The 22,129-nt window shown below is 37.1% G+C and overlaps 1 protein-coding gene across 2 annotated transcripts; it reads left to right on the forward strand.

The window, feature by feature from the left end:
* Nucleotides 1-3,470: 3,470 nt before the first annotated feature.
* slc6a1b (solute carrier family 6 member 1b) lies at nucleotides 3,471-16,027 on the forward strand. 2 transcript variants are annotated; one of them, XM_017408671.3, is made up of 15 exons: nucleotides 3,471-3,940; nucleotides 5,239-5,663; nucleotides 5,958-6,089; nucleotides 6,352-6,452; nucleotides 6,935-7,044; nucleotides 7,464-7,596; nucleotides 8,266-8,400; nucleotides 9,413-9,516; nucleotides 10,047-10,171; nucleotides 10,500-10,612; nucleotides 10,809-10,940; nucleotides 11,677-11,779; nucleotides 11,973-12,073; nucleotides 12,536-12,703; nucleotides 13,921-16,027. In XM_017408671.3, exons 2-15 carry the CDS (start codon nucleotides 5,417-5,419, stop codon nucleotides 14,032-14,034), a joined length of 1,818 nt encoding a protein of 605 aa, XP_017264160.1. In that variant the 5' UTR covers nucleotides 3,471-3,940; nucleotides 5,239-5,416; the 3' UTR covers nucleotides 14,035-16,027. The 2 variants fall into 2 exon arrangements, with proteins under 2 accessions (XP_017264160.1, XP_017264161.1); XM_017408672.3 differs by having other exon boundaries at nucleotides 3,480-3,940; nucleotides 5,239-5,467.
* The last annotated feature ends 6,102 nt before the right edge of the window (nucleotides 16,028-22,129 follow it).

Consider the following 22,129-nt stretch of genomic DNA (forward strand, 5'->3'; position numbering starts at 1 on the left):
AAAATGTGGGGGCAACAAGACAAGTGAAAAACAAGGGCTATATGACAGAAAAAAAAGAAAGTAAGCAATCTAAGTGAAAGGACTATAAAAGAATCAGGAATAAAACAACTAAATTAAAAGTGCAAAACAAACTTGACAAAACAAGAAATGGTAACCTTAAACTATATCATAGTCATTAGAAAACTTAACTTTATTTCAGGTTTTCCATAATTTCGACAATAACAGTGAACCTTTTCATTATGCAGCTTTACAACACATTACCACACTGAAACATAAACCTAATTGGCTGAAGTTATTTGTCTTTGCACTCTCTCTATAATTTCCTCTCAACAACTTCTAAATTCCTCTCTAGCTGGGTGAAGAGTGAGGAAAGCAGAAGGAGGCCAATATTTGTTTTACTTTGCTGCTGTGTTTCCAGCCTCCTCTTTATAAAACTGCTCCCAGTGTTCCTCTATGGATCACCCGGCAACAGACACATCACTTTGTCTCCATCTTTTTAGAGCAAGCGGAAACGTCACGCAGAGGCTCTTCTGGGGAGGACAAGCGCCGTCCTACCTGACTGTCTTACCAATGAAGAGCCAAAACACATTCTGTGGGCCTGCAGAGTTTCACATAACTGGTCCTGACAACTGGACCCTCCTTCTCTGCACCACCCAAAAAGAACAGCCTTTTTTCCTCTTTTTTTCTCTTTTTTTTAGAAATAAAGGCAAATCCTGAACTTTGTGGGTCCTGCTCTCTGTTTATCTGCTTTTCTGGTCTGTCATTTTATGTTTACTTGTAATTCTTCAGCTTATGACAGCCACAACAATGACACCACACTACTGTAATGGTAAATTACAAAAATACAAAATATTTGTTTTTAAGTCATTGCAGTGCATTGTTTTGAATCAATAAGGTGCTTTTAAACAGAAATCAGTAAATAAAATGGGAAAAAAAATGTCAGTGAATGATTATATGCTTAATTTCTACTTTGTTTCTTTCTGGGGGTGGGGGTTCTTCAGGACTGTCTCATTCTCATCCAAAAGTAGGTCTGTAGTGTTTAGACTTTATAATATCCCCAAATGTCTTCACTTTAGAGAGCATTATTATAAACTAAATATAGCCACATAATAAGTGCAGACTTTTATTTAATACCCACCAGACCATTGGGTGAGACAACTTTACAAAAATTTACTGGTTGCAGCCAAGAATTGTTCAACATTGACTAAAAAATAAATAATTCTTATAATAATAGGTTCTGTTAGGATGAATTGTTTTAGCTTTTGTGTTCAAAGTGTGTGGGCTGTTAGGTTTGGATTTGTAGTTTACTTACTACTACTTTGTGTACTTCTTGCCTTGTTTTATTTTTCGATAATTTCATACATTTTAAAAAAAAGAAAGGTTCTAGTTTGAGTTCCTTTGTCACACCTGAGTTCTGATTCTCTCACAGCCGTTGCTCATTTGTCATTTGTTTTCCTGGTATATGGAATGAAGCCCCTGGTTCCAGTTTAGGTTGTCAGATCTTGTTTGTTGCTGCCCACTGATGCGTGTTGGATACCTTTCTGTCTGCCTGGTCTTTGAAACCAAACATTACAGTTGATCTGTTGCAAATAGGTTTTCAGATTTAAAAAAGAAACAAATGTGCAGACTATTGGAACAGCCACCTATAAACACATCCATAACATTCAACTACAGTTTGAATGCAACATTTGGCACTCAGTGTGTATAACTAAAATAATAATTGTTTTACATTAATGCCAGCAGAACATGCTAGTTTTGTCACTGTAAGCCATCCTTTGAATGGCAGAAAGCCCACTTATTTGTCACATATTCATCAGTTATCTGTACCTTTTTAATCTCATTTGATAAATGTTTATCTCAGATTTAAATTTCTTTGAGTTGCTGTTTAATAAGTTCCTTAAGAACATCACCCTTTGTGCAACGGCTCATATAACCCAGAGGTGATGGGTATAAAATGATGAAGATGTGCCTGAAATATAAAATACATCAATCTCTATTTGCGCTGTCATCATCTGTATCACTCTTTTGTCTTTTCCACATGAGCAGTAATCTGCTCTGTGGCTTCAGAGCATCACTTTTTGTCGCCTTTGCCAGAGTAGTGAAATCGACAGGAGGCCAGCTGTCTGCCTATGTGTTTGCCGCCACGCTACTCTCTATTACTACCACCTCCTTCTGTAATTACAAGCTTCAGTGCACACAAGCTCGCCATCAGGTGGGGCCAGGGCCATGAAGCGCAGCACCAGCAGCGCTCTCTCGTCAGTGTAACATTTTCTGTCCCCTTCATGTGAAAGCTGCAGGCTAATGGGAGGCTTTTTGCACATCAGAGGTGCCACAGCCTGTGGGCTAATCAGCCAGTTTGAGATTAGGGTATAGTAAATTTTGTCTCATATCATAGGTTAGCTCACCCCTAATTGGTTCACCATCTGGACGTTCTTTTCTTTCCTGGCAGTGGATGGGATTTTCAGCACTGTGTCAGCAATTCAAAACCTGAAAGATGCTAGGTGGAGATTTAACAAAGAAAAAAACATGGATAAAAACAAAGATGCAAGCTAAATCTACAATGAACTGTAAAATGATCGTAAAATTAAAATATTTATGTTCTTTTTTTGTTATCATAAACATGAAATGTGTGTTGTTGTTGGGTTTTTTTTTAAGTTTTTGTTATTTTTGTGTCACTGGTTGACTATGAGGATTGACTATCAAGTCGAGCCAAGTTATATTTTTTATACCTCCAACCTGCTAAACCTAACAATGGGCTGTTTGGTTAAGAACTCTGATCAGATCCTGACATTTTTTCTGTTTTGTTTTGCAGCCAGGACGGTAAAAAAATAACTTTTGAGTCACATCTGACAGGATTCAGGCAGTGGAATAAGGAAATTCAGCATCACATGTTTTATCACAAATTTGACATTCCCAGCTTATGAACCTTTTGTGTTTAACTGTAACTCTTACTGAAGACTCAAACTTCAGCTCCTAAACCGAGACCGAGCCTAATCTCCCACAGAGACCTGAATATTTTATCTCGATGCAGGAGTTAAAGTCAGCATTAGGACTTCTCATTTGGGATGTTCCACATGGGTATTTCATTTTGGAAGACAGCGGGCTAAGAAGATTATGAGCGCAGTTTTCAATTTATCTCACACACCCTGACTCAGTTTTATTGGCTGGGACCCTCTTATCATGCTTTTCCAGCAGCAACACCAGCCACTGGCATCCTTCTCTGAGCGACTGTAATTGATGCAACATTATTTTTAGCTCAAATATGAACTTTTGAAATGATTTTTATTCCCATGTATGTCCTAAAATGTAAACAGCTGTGAGTTAAAGGACTCAAATTTGGGATTCAAATATTTGATTGGGTGACTAATGGCAAGTGAATGGAATTTAGTTAACCTTAAAAGGGGTTTTGAGCAAACAGAATGAAGTAAACCTTATTATACTTCAACTGACCCTTTGGTGAGACAGAAAGGAGGGGAGAGGGTGGGACAGAAAGACAAGTTGCTGCATGAGTAAGGATATAAAACCTTGAGACAAGAGGATGCGCCTCTCTCAAACCCGCTGCCATCTCAGTGGTGGAAATGTTGGAGTTGGGGTGGGTCGACTTTGAGGTGACATTGACGCTATGTAGATGAGAGTGAAAAATTCATGCGCTCCATGTTACGTCCCTGCTCGCTTCAAGTCAGACGGCGGCAGCTCCGTTCCCCGTCTTCTCTCCCTTCCTCTCTTTCAGCACCACTCCTTTAAGGACAGCACCTCGCTCTCCGAGACTCACTTGTCAACCATCTTCCCCCCTTGAGGATCAGGTTTCTGCTCCCTGTCGCCGGATGCAAAAGTTTTCACCTTGGTTTTACTTACAGCAGCCAAAAGGAAATAACTTTTTTTTTTCCATTTGGATTTCTAACCTTCTGGGAAACACGCTGTCAAACCGTCTGATTTCATCGTAAGTTATGTTTTTTTATATATATATAAATTGGGGGAAATAAATGTGTCTGGTTCTGTCTTGAGGAAATTGGTGCGCAGATGTGCAGAATTTGGCAAAGCGCGCGGATGTACGACTGCGCTTCACCTGAGGGGAACCAAGACTCATTTCACGGTGGAAATTTGCGTGTTTGATCATTCAGTCCGGCTGCTATGAGTTCTTCATGTTCTGCATAAAATGAAGAAAAAAAATCGGATTTTTGGAAGGAAAAAAAAGTGCGAAAATCTGTTCTCCGGTTATGTCATCCTGTCTGGAGCGTTTGTGTCTCTTAAAAGCAAACACTAACTTAGATTTTTTAAAAATATATATAATATTTATGTGAGACTAAATAAATAAATAAATAAATAACATTCGGAAACATTTCTGTCCCCGTGGTGCCTCAGATCGCGCCTCTCCATTACGCACCGGCTGACGGAGCGTGCTCTGTTCCAGCCACTCATAATAATAATAATAAAAAAAACGTTTATTTTGAACTCTAAAGCATTTAAGATATTATAATAAACATACATTTATCAATTCAGATTGTGTAAAGCATTTTTTCAATATAAACCACCAAATTGTAAATAATACAAAAATATTATTTATGAAGTAAAAATAATCAATAAACCTTTAATTTTTGTCTTGTTGATCACAGGTAAAAGTACACACTGAAGCTGCAGCCTCCAAAGAGCTATTAGCCTCTTCAGGTGATTCATTGGACGTGGTCGTTGCGACTGACTCCTAAATGTGTTTAATTGCTCTGCTCTTGTACCGGAGCAGTGGGAAGTGGGCCATTGAATTTAGAGCACAATGAATCAAGGACAAGAGCAGGCTCTAAATTTCTGCTAACACGGATTCACTTCAGGCCATTTCAAGTGTTTCTTATTTTGTGTGAAGTCTTCCTTTTATCCCGAGGAGTTCACATAACCCGGGGGCATCTCTTTTTTTCTCTTTTCCTTTTCTAAAAATATTACTTAATAAAAATTATTTATGTTTCAGTTGTTTTTAAATAAAGGTATATTTTCCATGAATTATAGAGCACAGAAAACGACTGTGAAATGTTTCATATTATTTTTTTTAAATCAGACCCTGATTTGTGCAGATGTTGAACATTAAATCCAGACTTAGACTAATTAGACCCCTGTTATAAAGACCTGACTTTCTGCTTCAGAGAATATTTCTAACTCTTAACATAGCCGGTAAAATCATATAACTTATATAATGTTGGATTTATTTGTCTGTTTTTGCAAAATTTTAACGTTTACATTTTGTGTTTTCAGAGTTGCCGTCCGCTGAAGTGTCCCTGATTCAGCTCCTGGTCCTTCACACGCTCCGACTGTTCTCTCAGCTCTTCTCTGGGGACCAAGGTTACGGGACGGACAAGCTGCGATCCGCCTGGACCAGTGCTGAAACCACCACTTCTCCACTGGTCAGGACTACCCGACACACAGCGTCGCCATGGCTACAAACGGGACCAAAGCCTCGGACGGACACGTCCTAACGGAGACGGTGAATGACGCAGCCAGCACCACGCCAAATGACAAACCCAAAACGTTGGTGGTGAAGGTGCAGAAGACGAAAAAGGAGATACCCGAGAGGGAAACGTGGGGTGGGAAATTTGACTTTCTTCTGTCTTGTGTGGGATACGCGATCGGACTCGGAAATGTCTGGAGATTTCCTTATTTATGTGGAAAGAACGGCGGAGGTAATCAGGAGTTCTCGGCAATTTTCCACACAACTAAAGGAATGCAAAGATCCTGACATCAAAGGGCGACACTTTGCTGCTGGAGAGTTTAAATAAAAAGTATTTCCCCTCATCATAGCCGTGCGTAATTGCGCACAAGCAAAAAAAAAAACAAAAAAAACCAACAACAACAACAACAACAACAAAAAAAAACCTATTCTTCCCTTTGCCAAATAACTCACTGGATTATATTACATATTAGTGACATGTGATTTATCTTCATTTACACACATTTGCTTCTCACCTCTCATTCAGGGGCCTTCTTGATTCCTTACTTTTTGACGCTGGTATTTGCTGGAATGCCACTGTTCTTTCTGGAGACGGCTCTTGGTCAGTACACCTCCATTGGAGGACTAGGAGTGTGGAAATTGGCTCCAATATTCAAAGGTAAAACATACTTTAATGTGACTGTTATCATAAGTTGTGTTCTTTATTTAAATAATAGTTGGCTGATTGACAAAGGTTAGATGGAGAAGGAGGCAGGCGAAGTTGTTAAGGTGGTTGTTTAGCAGAGAAGCACATTGTTTGTGACCAGAACCTTCAAGTATGTTTTGTATATAACCCTGTTTTTCTTCATTTTATTTTATTTTATTGTTCAGCTTTTCAGCACAGATTTAACATCACCCTTGTATTTTTCGGTTGCTTTCAGGTGTTGGTCTAGCTGCTGCCGTTCTGTCCTTTTGGCTCAATATCTACTACATTGTAATCATTTGCTGGGCTATTTACTATCTGTACAACTCCTTCACTGCTGTGAGTATGTTTATATAAGAAAAAAAAACTCTACAACCCTCTCTCATCCATCTCCTTCATTTATGTGTAGTTTAGAAAAGTCCAGAAGTCTGGACTTTATGTTTTTCTATTTTAATGCAAAACATAGTTGTTTTTTCTATGTATCTTTACTTAGTGATTTACTTCAGTCATGTGTCAGGCTTTTTGCCAGCATCTCTTATATAAGACCACAAAACCCTTAGCAGTGTATGACTTTTATTACTTCCTTTCCCGCATAATTAGCGCTTAACACAAGGTATTGATAAATGCATTCTGCAATGAAGCATTCACTCTTCGGAGAAAAGCATGAAATCTCAATGTCCCAAATGAGCATCACGGTCTTGGCCGCTTGACAGCCAGAAAGAAAGGACCCAGGGATGGGAGAGGGGGTTTAAGGAAAAAGAGCTGTCTTCTCGTTTCTATGTGCTTTTTTTTTTTTTTTTTTTTTTTTTGGTCATTTTTAGGAGCTGCCATGGCAGACTTGTGGCAACCCCTGGAACACTGATAGCTGCTACACCAACTACAGCATCACAGACACCAAAAACCTCACCAGTGCTGTGTTGGAGTTCTGGGAGTAAGTTGCACAACTGAGTCTTTTCAGACTGCTTTGCTGTAACAAGATTAAAGCTGATTCAGTAATTTCCCCTTGTGTGAAGAATATGGGGTCAAATCAGACAATATGCATGGGATATTTCAAATCCTTTAACATGAAATCTTCTCAAGGACATCAGAAGAGAGAAAACTTGTGTACGTGCAAAACATCTGCAGAAAAGGAAGGGAAAAAAACACACAATCATGCACACAAACATGATTTCTCTTGACTGTAGAGTCTCTGAAAAGCTTTAGGGGTAAGAAAAAAAGTCATGGAGACTCTCTTTGTAAATATCAAGACATGCGTTGGCATATTTGTGCACGCACCCATGCACGCTGCATGTATGAGATTAAACATGCCTTTGTGCACTGCAGTGAGACCGCTTTACTTCTTCCCTGCAGGCGTAACATGCACCAGCTGACCGATGGTCTGGAGAAGCCCGGGGAGGTCAGGATCCCACTGGCTATCACTCTCGCCATTGCATGGGTGCTCGTCTATTTCTGCATCTGGAAGGGGGTCAGCTGGACTGGCAAAGTGAGTAAACTAAAAACGATGAAGACAGGAACACAATAAAGTAAAATGGGAAAAAAAGAAATCCTGTTATGTAAGAATTGCTGCCCATTTGAACTTTGTTTCAAGTGCATGATTTAATAACTACATTTTTTTAGGGTCTTGTGATTTAAGGATCAGAGAAAGTATGAAGTCAAGAATTTGATGTTTTTTTTTCTTAAGTTTCCTAAGTTTTATTTTACTAAGACCAATTTTTTTCAGTGACACATTTTATTAATCTACAAATTAACAAAAATAAATGATAATTTAAACAATAACTTCTGGGTAAAATTTGACTGAAGACATTTAATCATTTAATGTTAGTGTCAGAGTCTACACTGGTTCATTTTCTTTAATAGATTTTATCTTAAAAGATAGCACAGGAGCAAAACTGGTTCAGATAAGAAGGTAAAGGCTAAGTGAAAGTGTGCTGAACCCTTTAATTCAGGTGTCATCTGGCCTCTGAGGAATGGCTGACTCGGGCACTGTGCAGTGCTGTGGGATTGGTGTCACAGTAACGCTGTACAATCACTAGACGAGCAATTTAACATTTCGTTTTTAGCCTTTTTGTTGCCTTGCAGAGCAGATGTTTCAAGTGCAAGTTTTAGCTATGGCTTACATGCTGTAAAATTATGATTGTTTTGTGTCTCCCAGGTGGTGTACTTCTCAGCAACATACCCCTACTTCATGCTGTTCATCCTGTTTTGCCGTGGCATCACTCTACCTGGAGCTTTTGATGGAATTCTCTTCTACATCACACCAAACTTTGAGAAACTGAAGGCATCTGAGGTGAGCTCTCAGTTGGGTTGAATTCTGAAAAACATACAGCAACCTGACACAAAATATAAAAATGGTGACCATAGAGGACAAGCTGAGCACCTTTGAGGGAGCTGCTTCGTATTTTTAAAACAAAGTTAAAACACTCATTTCTTGCTACTGCTTAAACCACCTACTGATATATAAACAAAGGAATCTTTAAATTTATTAGGTTTACATTGCAGAGCTCTAAACTGTCTGCCTGATGATAACAACTCATACCCAGTGGGCGGAATATGGGATGGATCTGCCAGGACACTTTTTGCATGTTTCAGAACAAACAGATGAAAAAAAAACCCAACAACTTAAGATTACAGTTCTCATAATCATTCTGGACCAAGAAGGTTAACTTAGATTGGAGATAAACTAAAAGGTTTCTGAGCCATGCAGGCATTCCATTTCTGTTTAGACTTTCAAATACAGCCTGTTAGAATAGGACCCTTATTTTTTGATCAGCTCCAAACAGATGCAGAAAATCTTTGATGGAGTCGAGAGCAAATCCAAATTACACAGGCTGTTGAAAGGATGCAGTAATGTCATAGATACTGGCATGAAATATTACAAGTACTGCAGGAGTTAGGATTTTTACAAATAAATATTGTGTTTTTGTGAAGGAGAAAGATGCAAACTCCTTATAGACTGTCAGTCATTTATGTTCAGTGTATGGGAAATGAGCTCAATGGCACAAAATATGTCTCTTTGGTAAAGTTTAAATGAGTTTTCTCCTAAGTAGCAGTATTGATCATGAAATTATGTTTATTTAGTTTAATATAATAAAAGGTAAAGTAGTCAGGGAGCAATGGGATAAGAGCAAATAACAAAAACAGAAGTGTAGGTTTCTGGATTAAGTATTTTTCTTTCCCTGCTATTTTACGAGAGTTTGAAAAAGCAAGATACAGTAATGCAAATATCTCCATCCCTACAGCCACCTATATGCCTAAAATGACAAAAAGCATTGACATGTTTTATAATCCTCATGTGTCAGGTGTGGCTTGATGCTGCCACGCAGATCTTCTTTTCTTACGGACTGGGATTAGGCTCTCTGATTGCTCTTGGCAGCTACAATCCCTTCAATAATAACGTCTACAGGTATGTGATGAAAATATGCCACATTTAAAGTGCATTCGCTCCAGGAATTAAACATGCTTTTATTCAAATTCAGCTTCAAGAATAATCTTAAATCACCTGCAGATCTTTTTAAGGTGAATGTGGAGAATTCTCCCACAGGGAATATTTCTTTTGTTTCTATGACAACATTGTAGTTTGGGGAACATTTGACCCTTCAATCATAAAGTGCCTGTTGTTTCATTGATTTGGCTCTATCTTGTGTTTTCATAGATACATGGGCTTCATACATTATTGTTGCCTTCAAGGGTAGCCTTTAAAAGCACCAATTTGTGTGTTTTGCTTTTAAATATCTTAAAAAGTCTAAACCTCGCTGCCATTTTAAATAAGAACAGGTCAGTATGAATGTATTCAGCTGCTGAGCAAATGAAGGGTGCAAAATGGCTTTCAACTTCTCCCTCCCCCATTGCTTTTCCACAATGTGTGACGGGTTGATAAGGAATTGATACAGGCGTGACAATGGCTGCCTTACGCTTTGTCTATTTCTCCTGCAGAGATTCTATCATTGTCTGCTGCATCAACTCCTTCACCAGTATGTTCGCCGGCTTTGTCATCTTTTCCATTGTGGGATTCATGGCTCACGTAACAAAGAGACCAATTGCTGATGTGGCAGCCTCAGGTAATTGCAATCAATGTTGAAACTCAATAGTAACAACATACACAAGCACACAATTTCCCCAACTACACTGACTTTCAACTTACAGTCAAAAAGATGGGAAAGGATGTTTTTCTTTATCACTGTGTAAATTCAGGGATTATTAGAATAATAAGTGCTTAGTTATTTTGTATCTTGAAAGACTTTTTAATTTAATATTATTTTCTTTGTACTGTCATAATCACTGAGCATTTATGGGACATGGTATTTCACATCTAGATGTTTGTAATGACTCATATATTATTACTTTTGTGTTGTATAAAATGACTAAGTGTAACTTTTGTTCAATCAGGACCTGGCCTGGCATTTCTGGCGTATCCTGAGGCCGTCACGCAGCTGCCCATCTCTCCTCTGTGGGCAATTCTTTTTTTCTCCATGCTGCTGATGCTGGGAATCGACAGCCAGGTGAAAATAATCCAATAAAAATGCCCTGACCTTTGGATCTTTGCAGTACTTTTTATCATCACATGTCTAAACAATAACTGTAACTCATTGTGCCTTGGTCTCATATTCTCACTCTTGTACTAAACCTTTGCAATGATTTTATTGTGACAGCAGAGTAGTTAGTAATAGTTTTAAAATGGCTCTGCAAACTCTGCAGTTCTGCACTGTGGAAGGCTTCATCACTGCACTGGTTGATGAATTTCCCCGGGTTCTCCGAAAGCGTCGAGAGATCTTCATTGCTGTCGTCTGCCTTGTTTCTTATATAATTGGCTTGTCCAACATCACACAGGTAAATATGACAATGCACCAACTCAATGATTAGTTATTTCTGTCTGAAATATGAAGCAGTCTGACTGAGTGACAAAGTTTACTTCGCATCAGCTTTGGTTTGGTTCACTTTTTGGATTCTGGCTACAAATAGCCTTTGTATGTAGTAAAAAAAACTAACATGAAAGTAAAAAGACACTCTCTCAGGAAAGACAGTATGTTTTGATACTTCTTTATATTTCCAATGCAGCAAACTGCCTCAGCGCCTACTGTCCCCATCATCAGATATTTGAAGTCAAACTGAGTTTTTCTTTTTTCAATCTTTGAAATTTCAGACTTTTAAAACCAAAAGAACCCAGTCTCTTTGTTAACCCATCAGTTAGGCCACATTTGGACCTGGCACTAACATGCATCCTTGGTGATCTGATCACAAGTGTCCAGTATATGTCCATATATGTTGCAGTGCATAATATTTGTACTTTGTGTCTTGAATAAACAGTAGTAATTCAACATATTAAAAAGGTAGTATAAAATAAGAGAAGCAATAACTAAAAAATCCACATATAAGATGTGGACCTTCTAGCAGCCACATTTGTTTATACTCACACTTAATACTCATTCATTCCACTCAACCAGTCCAAGTCTGTGCTTTAAATGGATATAACTGCTTGTTCTGTTGTTTTCCCTCTTCTCCTACAGCTGTATTATTATGCTTTCTTGTGTGTGTGTTTTTTTTTTCTTTTTTGCTTTGTTTGCAGGGTGGATTGTATGTGTTTAAGCTATTTGACTACTACTCAGCAAGTGGAATGTCTCTGCTTTTCCTTGTTTTCTTCGAGTGTATCTCAATTTCTTGGTTCTATGGTGAGCAACATTTTTGTCTGTGCAACTATATGTATGCATAAATTACTTTTTTACATCTAAAAACAACTTTTGAGTCTAAAGATGTGCAGCTTAAAATCAAAAAGTCAAATAAACACAAGCCTAAGATGATGAATAATGCAGTCCTAAAGCAATAGCAAAAGAAATATTTAGCATTTTTATTGTTTGGCTGCAGGTGTGAACAAATTCTATGACAACATTGAGGAGATGATTGGTTACAGACCCTGCTTGTGGTGGAAGGCCTGCTGGGTTGTTTTCACTCCTCTCATTGTGGCTGTAAGTCTCTGTCTCTTACTAACATCTGAAGCTTACTAAACACTAACCAAGCAAAATATTACCCCCAACAAGGTCAATATGTATGTGTGTAACTTCTCAGAAAGCATCATACTGTATATAAGAGAATCATTTTGTGGTAAAATATGCTACGGCTTTGTTGCAGATTTATTAAACATTAACAATTAATTGGCATATAGGAACTTTTTGATGCTCAAACAATGTTATATACTCAAAAAACAAGCAAACAAAAGTTCATGCTAAGGTTTAACTGCTAGTTTTCATTTTCATAATGATCATATGGTACCACCTAAATGTTAAAACTTGGTGGATCTGCCAAGCAGCAAAGTGTTATTAAAATTCAGTTTCATTTTTAAATTCTTAATACTTTGTTTGCATTTATAATGTCCATGAGTGTGATGAGAAAAGTGCTGAGATATCTTCTTTTGTCTCGTTCTTGTCCAGGGCGTCTTTTTGTTCAGTGCAGTGCAGATGGTCCCGCTCACTATGGGTGATTATGTGTTCCCACGCTGGGGTCAGGGGGTCGGCTGGTGCATGGCCCTTTCCTCCATGATTCTGATCCCTGGCTACATGGGCTACATGTTCCTCACACTCAAAGGCACATACAAAGAGGTAGGATCTAACATAGATTTGGGCTGTTTTTGTCTAAATTTTAACTCTGAAAACAGAAAGTTAAACTTCAAAATGAATGAACAAGCTGAATTTGATTTTATACTTGGCCACATAAATTCTAGTATGTCAGTAAATATCAAGAGAGTACTCTAAATAGTATCCCCAGCTCTTCCAGAGCAGATCACATTACACTGTGAGCATTTTGTGCATGTGTTATCTAAATTTTAATGTGCACCTGCAGCAGGTAGGCAGTATTGAGAGCTTTAATTGCATTGGTTTCTATTCAGGTTTTTTTTTTACAATCAGTGCTATATCAGGATAACATACAAGCTCCCAAGATTGTATGTATGTGTGTGTGTATGTATATATATATATATACATATATATATACATATATATATATACATTGAAATAAAGTTTGTAATTAAGGATTCAAAGGAAGCCCAACACCGGAAGAGAAAATGCTGACTTTAGCTCAGTGTTCCTCTGTTCAGAGGATTATACTCTGGTACTGTCATTCAATGGTTTTGTAATGAGCAAACACACAAGCATCCTCGACGGAGTAATAATAAATTGAAATGAAGAGAGCTGTGATAAAAGGATTAGCGAAAGAGAATTTTTAATTAGTTTTGTGAGGCAATTTTCATGGCTTTCTGTTTTAACAGCCACTGAATTCTCAGGAAATTGCACGCACCTATCTCCAGCACAATGATGCAATGCATTTTTATTGACCTGGGTGGATAATACCTTTTCTTTTTTTTTCCCTGAAAATTTACATTAACGGCTTTTTGATTTGCAATCATCCACAGTGTGCTGGTGACAGATGTAGCTTATAGCCACTGCTGACAGAATGAATGTGCCATAATTGCAGGCAGTGCAGCAGAAGCTATCAGAGGCGAAATGCAGGTGTCACATCCTGCAGCTGATGGCTGATTGTCTAATTGTAGCAATCAGCCAGCTGAGTAGTGCTCCGTACCCGGGTGGACAATCTATTAAAATGGCCTCTGAATTGGACTGGCCCACCACTATCCATAGCTGAAAACATTTAGAAAAACTTTAGAAATTTAGGTTTACTTCTGTGGATAAACTGGCCCCCGATGGCATCATGCTCACAGCTGTAAAACTGCTGTGTTTTTGTCTTCCTGTCATGTCAGCAGCAATAGTTAGTTTTTTTGATTCAGCTGTAAGATCAGCTTTGTCACTAATGCTCTTCCTAGCGTCTGCGGATGATGTTCAAACCCGTGGCACTGGTGAAGGCTCAAGAAAATGGTCCGGATCAGCAGGCAGAAAACCAGAGTCAGAACCCAGCCAACGAGGAGGCCTACATCTAAATTACAAGTTCTGCCTGTTTCTGTGTTTCAACTGCAAGACCGGCACTCGGCCGTAATCAAGGTTGGGAACGACCACGACTTCTATGTCTGCTTTTATTCACCTACCTCCTGGGGACACGTGAAACCAACCTGATTACAGTTATTTTTAGGGGGTTTTCTGTTTGTTTATTTTTATAATACAGAGTGTTAAAACGTAAGAAGGAAGATACAAATTACCCAGCAAAGCTGTTGTGATATTATAAATTTTATTATGCAACAAAACTTTAGTCTTGGAAAAGAAAATGTGACTTATACAAAACTACTGTATAGTAAATATGTACAATTTAAATCAGGAGGCTCATGTTGAATCAATAGTATTATTCATTCAAGATATTAACAAATATACTAAACTCAGATTACTGTACAAAAAAATATAAGTCAAAAATTTTGTTTTGTACATGAAATACATACAATAAAATAAATGCTGTGTTGAAGGGAAATACAAAAGTTTAAATTTATGAAGAAAAGATTTATCTACAAATATAAAGCCAAGACAATATGGGGATGTGCAACAGGCCAAATCAGCTTATATGTGTAAATTATAACTTAATCAGACTATCAGTCCTTTGCAGAATCCTGCACGCCACCAGAAATGTTTACCACGCATGTCGGGAACAACATTAGAAAAGCACAACATGGAATTTCTTCTTTTTGACATGACTGAAACCTGTGACAACAGCAAAAATTACTTGTGAAGAAAAACTTAGCAAGAGACTGTTATAACTGTTTCCTTGTTTTCTAAAGAATAGTTCATTTTTATGGAGTCTGAATCTTTTTTTACAGTCATTTGTAGGTGATTTTCTATGTGTGAACATGAGAGGGACCAAATCATGATCTAGCTTGAGCAGTTTGCGCAGACGTTTGACCTGCTGACTAAATGCGAATTAAATGCACCCTTTTTTGATGAAGTAGAGCAATAATTTAGGGGGAAAAAACAGCATCAGCCTACAAGCACAAGTTTACTCTGTAAACAACTTTTATTAACAGAAATCCCAGAGTTCTACTCTGCAATCAAATTTTATTGTGGAAAAGAAAGCACATTGTTGCAATGATCCAGCTCTAGTTTGAATTTATTTTATGAACTAAAACAGTGAATAAGCTCCTGCGACTGGTGTCCTGCTTTGAAGCTAGTAAGATGGATTTCTCTGGTAGTTTACTGTTATTCTAACTGCACTTCTTTACTTATATACCTGTTAAATAACACACTCCTCAGGAACAAAGGTAGATGTGACCAAATTGTTTAAGATATCACCCAGATACATTTAAATAATAAAGACTGTATTTAAAAAGATCTAACTATTGAATTTCTTTTATCCACCCTTATAAATTAGGCATGCAGCATAAGTCTTAGTATAAATATGCACAAAGCGGCATTAAAAGCTGATCCAAATTATTGCTTCATGCTGATGTATCATCGATTTGTGGCCTTTTACGAATAGGAGCTATCATGTGTTTCAGCTCTGTAGCAAGTGCAGATATCCTTGATGAAAGTAGGAGTGAAAAAGATTGGTTTAGTTGGAAATTATAGCTGGCAAAGCAGTGTAAACACAACACAACACAGTCAGATGCTTTACAGGTTAACGCGACTGAAACGTCCCCTTTTCATCCAAAAAATCAAAACCTATTATTTCATACTGATTATGTAAAAAAGATGACACTGTATGATAAATATATATATAAAAAACATAAATATGTTAACTTTATGACAAACCACAGATATCACAACATGGAAGGGTCAAGAGAATTTGCTTCAGTGGCAGCTACGTGCGACAGGAATCAGGTTGAATCAGTCCCGTTTTCTCTTTCATCTCCATTTTTCTTTCAAAGATATGTGAAATAAAATGTGCAATGACAAAAGCGTTCCATGAGTTTTGTAAAAAAGTTACCATACTGCAGTTTCTCTCTTGAATGATGTTGTAAACTGGATTGTGTAATACATGTATCTGTGAATGTCCGTACAAGCCGAGTTTATTTTTCTTTTTATTATGTCAAAATGTTGAATGAAAAATGTGATATTATTTGCTGTTTTCTGCAATAATACTATCTCAGAAACTAAGTCACATATCTCTCTCTGCTGAAAAAAAATATAATGATAATAACATATTAGAGTAATAATATTAAAGATTATATATAATAATTTATTAGAAATGTCTAGTCAGAGAATATTGTTTTGTATATTTTTAGCTGTTACATGGGCCTAATGTAAAATATTCTATGTAAAAATATAATAAATGTCTTTAGATGGTGTTATATGAAAAAGCATGATTGCTATATATGTTATCTGCAAAAATAAAGATCTATAGATTATAATGTCAGTATTATGTCCTTTTAAATTTAGTTTAGGTTCATTCACATTCACCTCAACCCCTCATTATTTTTTTTACAAGCCAGTACTAAAAAAAACTCTAATGAAATCATTTCAGTTTGCTAAATGGGTGATAGTTTTTAAGTACTTCCAAACCTCAGCTCAAAAGGTTTGAAAATACTCTTCAAAATGTGCCTTCACATCACAATACTGACCTGCTCAGTGAAATGTTAATGCACTATTTATTACATAAGTGAAATGAATATGCAATCAGCTCCATCACCACAAAGATGTTGGCTGGCTTTAAGCTCAGCTGATAGTATCTGACAAAACGGTTCTCTGGTGCCACAATAATATTCTTCTGACACCTGCAGTGAAATCTGTGCCAGCGGAGACTCGAGCTGTCCTGGCTGCCGGCCTAAACCTCCCAGTCACAATGCATCATCCATCCCCCGGCGGCTGTGCAGCAGTTACGTTTTTTTTAAAAAGTAACTGGAACCAAATCGTCAGAAAAAGAGCATTCAGTTTGTTGGCATCTTAATCTTAAAAGAATGATTAAAAAGAAAACGGTAAGAGAGAATCAGAAAATCAGCAGCGCTTCATGTGAAGTACGTGCTGCAAAACAGGCTGTAATTAAAAACTAGCATTCGTTAAGGTAATGCATATCACCTGCTGTCTTGTGTGCCAAAGTTTTAAGCGAAGATCTCACACAATCTTAGTGCTCAGAATATGCGTTGGAGGTGATTCTCAGCTTCTACCAGAAGATATTTTAGCTCAATTCCTTTGAAATGAACTGAGTTATAGTGATTTTTGTGTCTACCAAGACTGAATCAGGGTGACTCCAAAAGTTAATTAATTGCAGATGGACATCTAATGACTAATTTCTGAGAGCTTTGTTAAAATCCATCTAGTGGTTCATGAGATATTTTGCTAACAGACATACAGGGTTGACTTCAATAGTTATTGATAAACAAAGATCTGGTACAACTTTTTAGTGCTTGGGAAATACCATGGGAATGATTGGCTGATACTAACACCTCAAAGTTTAGCTAAAAATGTGTAAAACTGACTTGGTTTTGGTCATTTTTGCATTTGATTCTGATAGTTCATTGACATACAAATTAGTACACAATAATAAAGAGGCAGTGGGTGATAATAATAAGCCTAACTGAGCAGAGTAACTATCTAACAGAAAATAAGAAGGTGTAAAAACCAATAAAAGAGTTCAAATTTTAGCCTTATCTTTCATGTCATCCTGTCAGTCAAGTGTAGTTGGTTGAAGTATTGGAATGGCTTTTGTATCTGCTTCTTTGCACAGTGTCTTGTTGCTGTTCAACCTGTTTTGCTCGTAACATGGGCTGATTAAATTCTGGGCAATGACCTCGCCCGCAGAAAGGTTGTGTCGGTGCCTGAGGTGTTGAACAAACCTGACGCAATCCTTGTTTCTGAAACACAAACATCTGACATCACCAACATTTGCTCTGATGTGGAAACGCTCATCTTGATTTGTATTTGAGGAAGTAAAAAACATCCTATATGGTTGTTTACTTTGTGCCATACCTTGTGCTGCCTGTGGGGGCAGTAATTTAGAAGATCCCCATATGGATGGTATTTAAATCTATTACTGAAACACCTACATTATACAATTACTTTGATGGGAGCACCTAACTGATCATACCATTAAGAATAGAATAACTAATAATGTTAATGCTGATGACCTAAACCCCAAAGATTATTTGCGTTTTTGTTGCCTTACAAAAACAACCACTTGACAAAGCTGTCCTTATGGCCCAACATATGATGACATTTATTAACCCGCTATCGTTCAACAAAATTATTCTTGCTGTAGCCCAATTGAGCCCATACTTTTGATTCTGGCACTGAATCATTAAAAAGTTCCAACATTGCAGAAATTGTTGTGAAGTGTTTTGTTCCTTAATGCAGGAAAATGTTTCACATACTCGCATCGAAGCTACTTCACAAAACTTTAAGGTAAAACGATATCTGGGGCACACTGACAAGCACTTCTTCCATCTATGGTAGGATCCCTGACAGAAATCTGAATCGGACTATGACTCATTGTTCTGTTCATCTTCACAACGAGGCCCTGATAGCATATCTCCTCCCAGCAGAGAGACGGACAGACAGGCAGTGAGAGAAGAAAATGCTCTTATCGCTGCCTGCCATATGATGGGATTAGCTGGAGTGTTGTCTAACAAAACATTAATGAACAGTTTTAATTGCCTGCATGCCATACTCTGCCAAGCTCCTGAACTACACACACACACACACACACACACACAAAGCTTCTACAGCTATCCTTATCAGGACCTTGCACTAAAACACAATTTTTCACACACTGCCTAACCAAAAACATTAAATTTACCTGTGACTCATGTTGTTAAGGGTCAGTCTTGACCTATTATGACAACATCAGCTATTAAATAAACCCACATATACGGACATAATACCAAAGTCTTTTTATTTTTTTACTACTTTGCTTTTATTTTTAGTGCAAATGTGTAAATAACATAAGTCAATGAATGCTTGTGTATAATCTGAGTCATTCAGGATGATCTAATTCTAATAAACTGAATTTCTGTTTTCATTTTGAAGACATTTTGCTTCTTGTTTGACGATTTTTCTCAGTTTTTTTAATTTTTATTATCATGCTGTGCTACATTACAATCTGGCTTCAATCTAGCCACTGGACTTTAATCACTTCTGGCATTACATACCTTGAAACTTTAGAATAGCAGAAAAAGATTTCAGAAAACAATGTTTTTGAACAAAGTGAAGAAGTCTTAATGTATTTCTGTGTTTGTTTGTTTATTGTAAATAAAGATAAATAATTCAAAAAGTATAAATGCTACAAATACTGAAAGTCATATTACATTGTAAACAATTGAGCTGAATATTTTGATATATTAAAGGTAAAACTGGCACAAAGTATGCAATAGTTAGAATGCAAAACAACATAATAGAAGAAACTACAGGAAAACAATAGTGTGAATGCTGACTCAGCAATCAGTCTATTTATCTATTTTTACAAGCTCACTGATAAAAGCTATCCAGGACTTTTCTCAAACAGAGGCCAAAAACATTTTAACTCCTTTTTTTATGAGGAATTGTCAACTTGGAACCAGTTCTTTGAAAGAATATTTATATACTATAAATTTAGTGGGTCCAATTGACAGCTTTTAAGAAAAATGTGTCTTCAGAACTGTTTTTGTTTTAGTGAGACATACAAAGGCCGTTTCAAAACATGAAGAGTAACTTTTCAGCTGGAAACATTTTCCCTCTTCTGACAAAAAACAAGCTGAGAGCCCCATTCGAGAGAGTGATTGCCACCACCAATAAACCCATCCCATCTCCTCCATTCTCCGAGGCTTTTTTCCACGCCACATTTATCACCAAATGTACTAGGAGTGTTGGTGATATGATGCATCTCAAAGCTCAGAGGCATCGCTTTTTCTTTGTAGCACCTTGACCAACACCGGAGCAAAGTGCAATACGAAATATGGATTTAACATGAATTCATTACAAAATAATTCATGCAAAGCACATTAAATTGTGCACACTCTTTACAGTTTCTATTTTTATTACATTGAATGAAACTACTTGGGCAGCATTCAGAGATCTTAGACTAATACCTTTTCATTAGTGAAACTGCAAGGTCTTGACAAACTCAGAAAACTTCATTTTCTTATTGAGAATGGTGCAATTAGTGTTCCATTAGCTGTAAGGACCCATCATCTCATCATCACAGAGCTCTCTGAGTAGACAGGCTGTTAATGTGAACCTGTCTCTCAAGAAAAATCACATACTTGACATAGATTTCTGCACAATAATCAGATCTCCTGACTAAAGTGTGACTGTTAAGAGTTTGAGGTTGAGTTTATATTCCTATGAAATCCACATTGATATTCAACCACAAGATTCATCGTGATAATCTTGTGGTTGTATTTAACTTGTTTTTTTGTTTTTTTAAAATGTTTATAGCGTCCCCTATACCACAAAACAAGCTGGAAAGTAACATTTTATTAACTTAAGAGAACACAAATATGGACCTGTAATGTGGTAATATTTTTTAGTTCCACACAAAGATAAAAATGCTGAATTTAGTTTAGTTAACGATTCTGTGCAAAAAAAAAACAGACTTTCTTGTAATGTCTCAATGTGATCTTGATCAGAGACAAAATACACTCTGAACATATCACCAGTGTATTAAAAAGAACAGATGACACAAACAACCACACAGTCACACACATTACAGTCGATTTAAATCATAAATTGTCAAAATAAAGTAAACGTTGGTCACATGTCTTTAAAAAATAAGAGTATGGGTCATTTTAGACTCTCATATATAAAAGGTTTCTGTTTTCAGTCAGAATTGTGACCCAGATGGCACTGATTTGACAAATGTGCTGATAAGTGATTCTGTATTTTCTGGGAGCATTTTTTAACATCAGGCTTAGGAGGTAGAAACATTTCACCCTCGTGAAATTTTTGCTTAGATTTTAAATTTACAAAATTACCAAGCTTTTCTATCTCACTTACTGCTTTTTACAATCTTACAATGCTAACATGCAGATTTTGAGGCTCTGTGAGAAAAAAAGGAAAAACATGTCAACTTTGCAAACCCCCCCAGAGATCAATGATGTTTTGTCATCAAACCAATAAAATTATTAGGTTTGTGATCACCTGGCCAAAACTAACTGCAACAAATCCACTCAAAAACTTGAAATATCTTCATCCACTGGGGCTCAGATATGAATCTATTGGCTAAGAATTGTTAGCGTTCATATTCTGAGCAAAACAGATTCTATTTTGCATTTTAGCTTTAATTTTTCTAAAGTACATACTGCTACCAAAATAAAAATACTATCCAAAATGTCCTCTGTAGTGCAGCAATTTAATAGCAAAACGTGTAACCAAAGAGGCATCAAATGTCAACACTCTCAAACCTCATCATCTCTTAATGCTGCTTATGCAGAGAGGAAGGAATCTGATGTCATGCCTGCCTGCCCTCAGCTGTCAAGCCCTCTGACACACAAAAATACACATACATACACAAACAAATGGTATTTACAGTATAATTACTTTCATGACAGTTCAGATGCAAGCGCATCACTGAGTATTATCAAACTACTGAGGTGTGTAACGGCCTATAATACAGAGAGAAAAGTGATCTATCACAGATCCTCATACACAATTGTCAACACATCTAGTTTAAGCCAGAAGACTGATCTTTTCTTTCTGGTAGATTTTTCTCTTATAAATTAACCTATTTCAGATTCACTGAATCCTGCCTGAAGTTACTGTCAATCACATCAACAAGCTACTGAAAGGAAAGGAAAGGAAAACCCATCAGATTTCCCATCCTGCTATTTATCATTGAAATTTAGAGTTGCATGCACATTTTTTTTTTTTTTTTTTTAAGAAAAAGAAGCAGTGAGAGAAAATTTAGATGGGTGTTTACTGGTTGTAGTAATTCTGCAAATCCCAAGCAGATGACTGAGTGATCACGAAAATCATTCATTCATCTCTGCTCAGCGAAGACTGTCATCCTGCTATTCTCTCTGTTGCTCCTAACTTAAATCACTCAAGTAGAACGTGGCCTTATCTTTGCTTTGGAGTGTTGCTGAGGGACATGCTGAAACAAACTGGATGGTAATTAGGTGGATGTTTTAGTTTTCACCAATCAACATGGCGCATACCTCCTGCAGACATTTTATATTTGCAGACAGA

This window comes from Kryptolebias marmoratus, linkage group LG4 (assembly GCF_001649575.2).
Source record: "Kryptolebias marmoratus isolate JLee-2015 linkage group LG4, ASM164957v2, whole genome shotgun sequence".
Taxonomy (NCBI): Eukaryota; Metazoa; Chordata; class Actinopteri; order Cyprinodontiformes; family Rivulidae; genus Kryptolebias; species Kryptolebias marmoratus.

What these genes read in the sequence shown, in the direction of transcription:
- slc6a1b (XM_017408671.3), top strand. Translation starts at nt 5,417, where the DNA reads ATGGCTACAAACGGGACCAAAGCCTCGGACGGACACGTCCTAACGGAG. An exon ending in ATTGGCTCCAATATTCAAAG is followed by an intron (nt 6,090 to 6,351) that starts GTAAAACATACT and finishes GGTTGCTTTCAG; the next exon opens with GTGTTGGTCTAGCTGCTGCC. An exon ending in TTCAATAATAACGTCTACAG is followed by an intron (nt 9,517 to 10,046) that starts GTATGTGATGAA and finishes TTTCTCCTGCAG; the next exon opens with AGATTCTATCATTGTCTGCT.